This window comes from Sinocyclocheilus rhinocerous, unplaced genomic scaffold (genome assembly GCF_001515625.1).
Source record: "Sinocyclocheilus rhinocerous isolate Xijiao unplaced genomic scaffold, SAMN03320098_v1.1 scaffold380, whole genome shotgun sequence".
In the NCBI taxonomy this organism is placed as follows: domain Eukaryota; kingdom Metazoa; phylum Chordata; class Actinopteri; order Cypriniformes; family Cyprinidae; genus Sinocyclocheilus; species Sinocyclocheilus rhinocerous.
In genome coordinates this window covers 26,697-36,877 of record NW_015637133.1, presented here as the reverse complement: position 1 = coordinate 36,877, position 10,181 = coordinate 26,697, and the positions used below count along the sequence as shown (strand labels likewise).

Below are 10,181 nucleotides of genomic sequence, written 5' to 3'. Positions count from 1 at the left end.
CAATGGACTGGGATGCCACCTTGAGGCTAAAACAAGTTTTTTGAATTCTTTTCCCAAGTCATTCTCAGTCCATAAGCTAAGAGTTGCGTTCGGTTCATTGGCGATCAATGAAGACGATTTTAAAAGTACATGGGCACTTGGAATCAGTTTGGTTTTTGTTTGCCTTATTTGAAGTAATAGGGCTTTTCCACCCACCATTTCATCACAGCAGACATTGAGGTGAAAGAGATGTTTATTTATTAAGATATTGGTGTATACTGTTTCCTGTCCTAGGGGTTTTTTTTTTAATGAATGCCTTCTGTTAAATCAGTGCCTTTATCTCCTTCAGATGCAGTCTTGTGTGCGTATATATATATATATATATATATATATATATATATATATTTCTAGACAGAGTAGTGTTATATTATTTATTTCCTCTGGCGTCAGTCTCCTCTACCCAGAGTTCTGTGCTTTTTCGTAGGGGCGTACGGACCCGATCGCATGATTCTGAAACTGCTGTTTGACCCCTTAACCCTGTGAATTCCTCGTTTTCTTTCTACATTTCAATAATCTGAACACAGGGACAGATTCGTTCACGATACAGTGATGGCGGCGCTCATGAGCAGATCGCTTTCTGCAGAATACTTTCTCAGGTATCATATAAGACTCATCACTGTCCAAACAAATAATTATTTTATAAAATATAATACATTGCGGATGGATCGTCGTGAGCTTTGGGAATCGATTACCAAATTATTTATTAGCAGACTTATTTGTAAACGTGCGCTGAACCACTGGACCTCACGTCGAGATGGCTTTCTATCGAGCGAGAGTGAGACTTAGCAATAAAAACCAAACGAATATTATAAAAATCAAATACTGCCCCACGAACAACTCGCGATTCTCTTTATATCTGTTCAGAAGTGATATTTTTTAATTTCGAAGTTCGAACTTTGTGTTATAGAATATTATATTTGTTAAGAGAAAGAAACGGATTCGTGTGTTTGTTAATTTGTTTGTATGTATGAGGTCAATGTTTTTTCCTTTTGGTCTTGTGTTCTTGTGTAGTTGGAATGGAAGCAAATGTATTGGCGTCTTTGCTATTGCTATTCATATTATTATTGTTATTGTTATTAATACTATTATTATTATTGTTGCTATTTATATCCAAGGGACATTATTTGTAGAGGTAGACTTTGTTATAATCACATGTAGAAGTTCAAACACTTTTCCAATGCCTTGTCAGGGTTTTATTTGATTTCTCCTGCTCCCAAAACACAGAATCAAAGCCTGCAACCTGCCACCAAATCGAACTGCACTGCCCTGCGCTGCTGTCTGGCATCTGCGTGTTACTTACAGTGGGGAAAATATTTATTTAATCCCCTGCTGATTTTGAAAGTTTGCCTACTTACAAAGAAATGAAGGGTCTGTAATTTTATGGTAGGTTTATTTTAACGTATAGAGGCAGAATACCAACCAAAAAATCCAGAAAAAACACATTATATAAATGATTTGCATTTCAGTGAGTGAAATAAGTATTTGATCCCCAAGCAAAACATGACTTAGTACTTGGTGCAGAAACTCTTGTTGGCAAGCACAGAGGTAAGACGTTTCTTGTAGTTTGTCACCAGGTTTGCGCACATCTCAGGAGGGATTTTGGTCCACTCCTCTTTACAGATCCTCTCTAAATCCTTAAGGTTTCTTGGCCCCGCCAGTCCGTCATCCAGTTCAAAACAATGGACTGGGACGCCACCTAGAGGCTCAAACATGCACGGTCAGAAATTCATTCTCGGCAAGACTTTTGAGTTCTTTCCCAAGTCATTCTCAGTCCATAAGCTAAGAGTTGCGTTCGGTTCGTTGACGATCAATGAAGACTTGAAATCAAATGGGTTTGCCTTATTTGAAGCAATAGGGCTTTTCCACCCACCATTTCATCACAGCTGACATTGAGGTAAAAGAGATGTTTATTTATTAAGATATTGGTGTATACTGTTTCCTGTCCAAGGGAGTTTATCTTTTCGAATGAATGCCGTCTGTTAAATCAGTGCCTTTATCTCCTTCAGATGCAGTCTTGTGTGATTCCTCGTTTTCTTTCTACATTTCAATAATCTGAACACAGGGACAGATTCGTTCACGATACAGTGATGGCGGCGCTCATGAGCAGATCGCTTTCTGCAGAATACTTTCTCAGGTATCATATAAGACTCATCACTGTCCAAACAAATAATTATTTTATAAAATATAATACATTGCGGATGGATCGTCGTGAGCTTTGGGAATCGATTACCAAATTATTTATTAGCAGACTTATTTGTAAACGTGCGCTGAACCACTGGACCTCACGTCGAGATGGCTTTCTATCGAGCGAGAGTGAGACTTAGCAATAAAAACCAAACGAATATTATAAAAATTAAATACTGCCCCACGAACAACTCGCGATTCTCTTTATATCTGTTCAGAAGTGATATTTTTTAATTTCGAAGTTCGAACTTTGTGTTATAGAATATTATATTTGTTAAGAGAAAGAAACGGATTTGTCTGTTTGTTTATTTGTATGAGGTCAATGTTTTTTTCCTTTGGTCTTGTATTCTCGTGTAGTTGGAATGGAAGCAAATGTATTGGCGTCTTTGCTATTGCTGTTCGTATTATTATTATTATTGTTATTAATACTATTATTATTGTTGCTATTTATATCCAAGGGACATTATTAGTAGAGGTAGACTTTGTTATAATGACATGTAGAAGTTGAAACACTTTTCCAATGCCTTGTCAGAGTTTGATTTCTCCTGCTCCCAAAACACAGAATCAAAGCCTGCAACCTGCCACCAAATCGAACTGCACTGCCCTGCGCTGCTCTCCAGCATCTACGTGTTACTTATTCCTTTACTCGAAATTTCAGTTTTCTGTTTTGGGTCGGGCGTCTAGATTCCCATTGCACCAAAGTTTTCTGTGCAGTTTTTGCAGGCTCCGTACAGTCGTGCTAAATCTCAGGAAAAGTCGAGGGAAATAATGCGGCGTCGCAGATAAAGACGTGTGATACTGACTACTGTATTTTACAGGCCTGGCTACCATATTCTAGACTTGAAGTATATGAGAGAAAATGCGAATTTAGGAATAAACCTCGAGTATTACTACAAGTTCTCTGCTTTAAATATGGTTTTTTTTTATTTTTTATGCAAGCAGTTTCAAAACTGGATTGGTAATATGATCAAAAACAATCCAGTTCCCATGAGACTGTGATTGGCTCCAGTTACTAGTTTAAACATTTTTGTGTGTAAAAACCTTGCAGATGTGTTTTACCTACCGTGTTTCATCTGCTGCCCGAGTACAAAGAAATCACAACTGAACACTTTAATAATAAAAACTGCTACTGATTGTATGTATTGTTGTTGTTGATATTATTATTGTTATATTATTAATGTTTCCAGTTAGAATTCTGTTCAGCACTTTTACTTTGAGCTTCTTTGTTTTATCCCAATATTTATGAGTTTAGATGGATCTGTAAATAGTGTAAACAAATGTGCCTTTTGACTCATTCTGGACGTTTTCTACATTTAACAGAAGGAATATATTGTACTGCAATATAATTTTTAACAAACAATAAAATTTTAAGAGTTTGTTCAAATTCTTGTCTGTGTCAGTCAGATTTATTTCTAGAAGCATCTTAACACAACTGAATTAAGGCTGCTCTGTGCCTGCTCAAAATAAAGTGTAAAGGTCCAATGCTGTGTAAAAGCCAGACTAAAGTATTCCTGCTCAGCCTCTAGTATCAAAGTATGCAGTTCTAATTGCTGTGAAAATGCATTTATGCCACCTCTGAGCAACATTAAACCGTCTGTGTAAAGACACCTAAATGCCACTTCAGAAGCGCTTCTATGCCACCTTTGTGGTGTAAATTTGGCATAGGTGTTTTTTTTTTTCAGGGGAATAGGTGAGGCATTAACCAAGAAATATCATGATAATTCCTTAGAATATGAACATGCCGAATTAAGGCTGCTCTGTGCCTGCTAAAAATTCAGTGTAGAAACACAATGCTGCATAAAAGCCAGACTAAAGTTTTCCTGCTTAACGTATGCAGTTATAATTGCTGTGTAAAGCATTTTATGCCAGCTCTGAGCAGCATTAAACAGTCTGTGTAAAGACACCTAAATGCCACTTCAGAAGCGCTTCTGTGCCACCTTTGTAGTGTAGATTTTGCATTGGTGTTTTTTCAGGGCAATAGGTGAGGTGCTAGCCAAGAAATATCATGTTAATACCTTAGAATATGAACATGTCGAGTTAAGGCTGCTCTGTGCCTGCTAAAAATTCAGTGTAGAAACACAATGCTGCATAAAATGCAGAATTAAGTATTCTTGCTCAGCTTGTAGTATCAAAGTATACAGTTGTAATTAAACACAGACACCTAAATGCCACTTCAGAAGCGCTTCTATGCCACCTTTGTGGTGTAAATTTGGCATAGGTGTTTTTTCAGGGGAATAGGTGAGGCATTAACCAAGAAATATCATGATAATACCTTAGAATATGAACATGTCGAGTTAAGGCTGCTCTGTGCCTGCTAAAAATTCAGTGTAGAAACACAATGCTGCATAAAAGCCAGACTAAAGTTTTCCTGCTTAACCCCTAATATCGAAGTATGCAGTTATAATTGCTGTGTAAAGCACTTATGCCAGCTCTGAGCAACATTAAACAGTCTGTGTAAAGACACCTAAATGCCACTTCAGAAGCGCTTCTGTGCCACCTTTGTAGTGTAAATTTGGCATAGGAAATGCCACGTTAATACTGCAGACACCTGAAGTGTTTCTGTGTTACCTTTGTGGTGTAAATTTGGCATGAGTGTTTTTACAGGGTAAAACTAATAGGTGAGGCATTAACCAAGAAATACCTTAGAATATGAACATGTCGAGTTAAGGCTGCTCTGTGCCTGCTAAAAATTCAGTGTAGAAACACAATGCTCAAACTAAAGTGTTCCTGCTTAACCCCTAATATCGAAGTATGCAGTTATAATTAAACAGTCTGTGTAAAGACACCTAAATGCCACTTCAGAAGCACTTCTGTGCCACCTTTGTAGTGTAAACTTCGCATTGGAGTACCATGGTAATACCATAGAATATGAATATGCTAAACATTATGCTTCTGTATTACCATCTCATCACTGTAAACGGTCTAAATTTGTCTATTTACGTATATTTACATATCACATGCACATTTGTAATGATTTTTTATTAATTTAATTAATGCACATTTTTGTTTTAATTAAAATATCGTTTTATTTCAATTAATAAAAAGTCTTAGATTGACTAATCATGTTAGAGGCGTCACACCTGTGCTTGAGTCACATCTGAATTTCAATAACTGTCATGTTGCTGACTGTCAGGTGATGTTTGTTTAGCGGCTCTCCGACGCCGCAGCAGGAAGAGCGCATGCGCAGTAACTGAACTGTCATGATGGGGAAGTAACTGTCAGTCGCAGAAGAGCCTGATGAGACATTTTCACAACTATTTGTCTCATTCCTAAAGTTTTGCGGTGCGATTTTTGAACTAGAGCAAACGGCGTGAACATGTTTTCTCGAAAGAAGAAGGAGCCGACGAATAAAACACCTTCAGCCTCCAAAAAGAGCAACTCTGCGCAAAACCCTTGGGTAAGACCAACAGTACTTCTGAGGAAAGTTAAAAAAAAGAGTTTAGTTTGTTTTAGAGTTAGATTCTACTACAGTAAACGTGTTTAAAAGAGAAAACATGTTCAATCTCCCAGAAAACGTACGCGTTTACAACATTTGCTTTATTTTAAACGGTTAACAAATGGGTTCACATTCATCCTATTGCTTTCATCAAGTAGTTCACAACAGAATTATGTTTAATAGAGTAAAAGTACTCTTTTCTTTGTAGATTTTGGACATGTGTGGGAAGAACGATTCATTGTAACGAATTGGGTTGTTCGGATGATTCATTTCAGTGAACCGGATCACAACAGTCGAGCGGTTTAGGACTGCGAGTCGGTTCGACTGAGTCATTTAAAAGAATCGGCTCAGTTCGCGAATCGGTATTGAAGTGTAATTGTTTAATGTTGCATATTGTTGATCAACATTGCTGTAAAACTGGCACTACTGAACAGTGCCTGGCGAAGAACACTTAAGAAGTACGTCTTGCTCTTTGTTTCGCAAACAATTATACCAGAAATGAACTGAGAGGAAGTCATGCAAGAGTCATATCAGAACAAGCAGCAGTTCCAGATGGAAACAAGAATAGAATAGAATTGAACCCAGAAGAGCTTCACTTTTTCTGTTAAAACATGATGCAATTCACTGATCTGAAGAACCTGTAATTACTTTCTTGAATCTCCTTAGAAACCATATGGTTGAACTCAGTCAAAATGGTTCTTGATAACAAGAGAACTTAAAGAGATACACAAAAATAAAAATTCTATCATCATTCACTCAGTCCAAACCTCCACAAAACAAGATATTGGACCCCATTGACCTACACAGAGACATTTTTTAAATGATTCAAATCTAATTTTATGTTCGTAACATGTTTGTAACAACTTGGGGTGAGTTCATTTTTGGGTGGACTATCCCTTTAAGATGCAGTAAAGAATTAATTCTGTCATTTTCTCACCTTCAAACCTGCATAATTTACTTTTTTTTTTTCTATGCAGAACAAAAGTAGTAATTCTGAATAATGTCCACTCTGATTGTCAGTGAATAATGACTCAATTTAAAGATCAGTGTGACCATTGTGCTAAACATTTACTTTTGTATTTCATCGAAGAAAGAAATAAAAGTGTTCACTCCTGAACCTAAGAACTGTTGAAGAACCTTTATTTTTTTAAGAGTGTGATCAGACTAGATATGAAACTGTAAGAGCTTTTTTGTATAATTTATATATTTATTGCTGGGGGTTTTGTAGTTAATTAAAACTAAAACCATGAAAAATATTTAAAAAAAAAAAATCTATTTCAGCTAGATTAATTTAGTTTAATGATGTACTAAAATTAAATCTAAAATAAAATTAATAAAAGCTATATTGGCAAACTATTAAAAATGTCAAAAATACAACAAAATTACAAAAACATTAAAATTAAATATTAAAATATTAATTAAATATATAGCATTAATTCAATTTTAAAACCTATTCAGAATATTAATAAAAATTATAATAGCATCTTGAGGATACTAAAATAACACTTATTTTTTTAGGTTTTTTGTTATTATAATGATCTGAATTTCTGATACTCTATGTTTGTCATTAAATAGCCTTTGCTGCTGATATAACCGCGTTAAATAATAAACAAATAAATCAGACTGTATTTGTAGATCTGTCTTAAACTAGACACTCTTTCAATCACCTTTGCACTTTGACCACCATCTTCATAACACTATTTCACATGTAGCATTAACCCTGTTCATAATATTCATCTCTGTAATAATCAGCCGTCATTCATGCTCCATCCCTCTCTTTCCATCCCATGTTAAACCCAGTTGTCCATCCTTCAGGAATACTCTTCCAATGACACTATCGATGGCCCCTGCACGCTGGCTCCTCCTGATTCGGGCCCCTTATCCTGCCCGGGAACACCGTCCTCCCACTCCAAGCTAACAGTGTGCAGTTCACCTGTCGGCACGCTGAAGCGGCCCTCGGGTCTCAGCCGTAACGCCAGCGCCGCCGGCTTCGGCTTCCAGACATCAGGGACCTGGGGCTTCCATAAGGGCTACGTGCGGGCCGCTCTCACCTACGGACATGCGGCGGAGGCTGCGGAAACATCGGTCATCGAGGTGGAGGACATTCCCTCGCTGCTGCGAGACGTCGCCCGCTTCGCAGAGGCTGTGGAGAAACTAAAGGACATGGTGCTGGGAGAAGGTAGGCGATTTTTGGGGTTGATTTGGTTCGAAAAGGGATTTTTAGAAATCATTTTGAGTTGATAAAATAGCTTTGGATGGTTGGTTTTTGTGTGTTTTGTAAATGAAGTCTGTTGGCCCAAATAATGATAGTTGAATGTTATGCACTTTCTGTTTTCAAATATTTTTGATCGTAATATAAGTATTTCATTGCAGACAATATTTACTAAAATTGCAATTAAAATATTTAATTATTTAATATTTAAATAAAAATTAAATATAATACTTTTAATAAATGTTGTAAATGTAAAGAGAATTTATTGTACACAATATTTGCAATTTAAAATGTAAGTAAATAAACGAATAGACAATTAAAATGAAAGATAATACTTTTTATAAGTAAACATTGTGTAAACAATGATTGTATATAATATTTAGTCAAACTGCAATTAAAAATGTTGAAATATTTAAATAAAAATAAATACAATATTTTTGAAATATTAGTAAATATTGTGTAAAATATTTTTGTACACAATATTAACTCAAATTGCAAATAATTTGGATATTTAAATAAAAAATAAAGATTATTGTAATATTACTAAATATTGTGTAAAATAATTTATATGTACACAATATTTACTCAAATTGTAAATGAATATATTGAAATATTTAATATTTAAATAAATTTAAAAAAATTAACTAATACTTTTGGCTGTAATATTGGTAATAAATATGGTGTAAACATGTATTTGTCCACAATATTTACTTAAATTGCAATTGGAAATATTTAAATATTTAAAAAAAAAAAAATTATAATACTTTTGATTGTAATATCAGTGAATATTGTGTAAAATAATTTATTGTGTGCAATATTTACTCAAATTGCAATAAAAAAATTGTAAGATTTAAATAAAAATTAAATAGTAAACATAATTTAAAATAATTTATCATAAACAATATTTACAGTATTTAATATTTAAATAAAAGTTTCAAATATTCTTTTAAATATTAAAAATGAACAATGAACACAGAGTTTATTCTATTTGTTGTCAGAAGAATTGTTTGTTAGTTAATTGAGCTGTTTATTCACTGTTGTGTTCATTGTTTTGTTATTTGAACATATTTCTGTGTCTGTTTTTGTAGAAGGAATAAGACACTCAAGGCCGTGTGTTACATAAATTAAAACTAGCATTAAGTAGCATGTCAGATGTAACTGGCAGGAAGTCTTCAGACTCCTCTTGAGTCTTGTTCAGGAATGGCCATTTGTTCACTGGGTTTCCATGGTGCAAGAGAGGAAGGAAGAGGAACCGCGCGTCACATGTTTTCTAAGCAGCCTTCAGTTTGAGATTACACACGTCCGCTGGGCTTCACCCCTCCACCTTCCCTTAGAAGTGTTTCTTTCTTCCAGAGAGAAGGCCAGACGCCTACTGAGCACTTTTCTCATGATGCTGCTGCTGCTGCTCATTGTGGTGATGTGGTATTATAGTGAGGCTTTTGATATTCCACTTTTAGACTTCATGTACACTCGCTTCCTGAAATGTGATCAGATATAGGAGGTGCACAAATTTAAGAAGGACTGTTGACAAGCTGAGATGCTTTGAATGATGTTTGAGATAGTAAACATTAGGGCTGGGTAAAAAATATCGATATCTCGATATTAATCGATTCTCATTTTTACGGAACGATATCGATTCTTAAAGGTGACATATCATGAAAATCTGACTTTTCCAGGTTTTAAGTGCTATAATCAGGTCCCCGGTGCATCTACCAACAAAGGAAACGTGAAAAAGATTAACCCAGTAACTTTGTTTAGGTAAGCCTTTTTCTGCAAGCGTCTGAGAAAACGAGTGCGTCTGATTTCGCTCGCTTGGTGACGTGGCAAAGGGATCTCATTATAATATTACCGACCATTAATCTGTAAACTTCCACTCAAGGCACCATCATTTTGATTTCGCAAGCGACAACGGTGTACCAGCTCTAATGCCATGGAGAAAGTTTGAGCAAAACATGCTAACTGTTCTGTCTTTGGCTGCACAGACGAGCACAGAACACTGTTTAGAGTCCCAGCCTCAGAGGAGACAACAGAGCAGTGGATTTATTGATTTATTTACTGTATATTGCTGCTGCCACACAGATCTAAAATAAACAAGCGATTTATTTCCCAGCTGTTTACCTTCACAGACATAACCCACTGTTTTAGTTTTAGTTTTTGTAACTTGTGTGTTTCTAACGTAAACTTGTGTGTGAATGAGAGCTTTGTTTAGTACTAAGCTTAGTTTGTGACAGCCGCTTTCTGTGCGTGTGCTTCGGATGTGTGCGCTCAGAAAACCGTATATCAGAAGTTTAAACTAATATGGTTTAAAAC

The 10,181-nt window shown here is 35.6% G+C and overlaps 1 protein-coding gene across 1 annotated transcript in view; it reads left to right on the top strand.

Annotated features, from left to right (window-relative positions):
- Window positions 1-5,392: 5,392 nt before the first annotated feature.
- The window catches only part of LOC107748521 (minor histocompatibility protein HA-1-like), a 30,442-nt gene continuing 25,653 nt past the window's right edge, over window positions 5,393-10,181 (top strand). Inside the window, exons 1-2 of the mRNA XM_016563330.1 lie at window positions 5,393-5,620; window positions 7,460-7,838. Of these exons, the coding sequence (XP_016418816.1) occupies window positions 5,540-5,620; window positions 7,460-7,838 (460 nt within the window). The 5' untranslated portion in view covers window positions 5,393-5,539. The remainder of the gene's footprint in view (window positions 5,621-7,459; window positions 7,839-10,181) is intronic.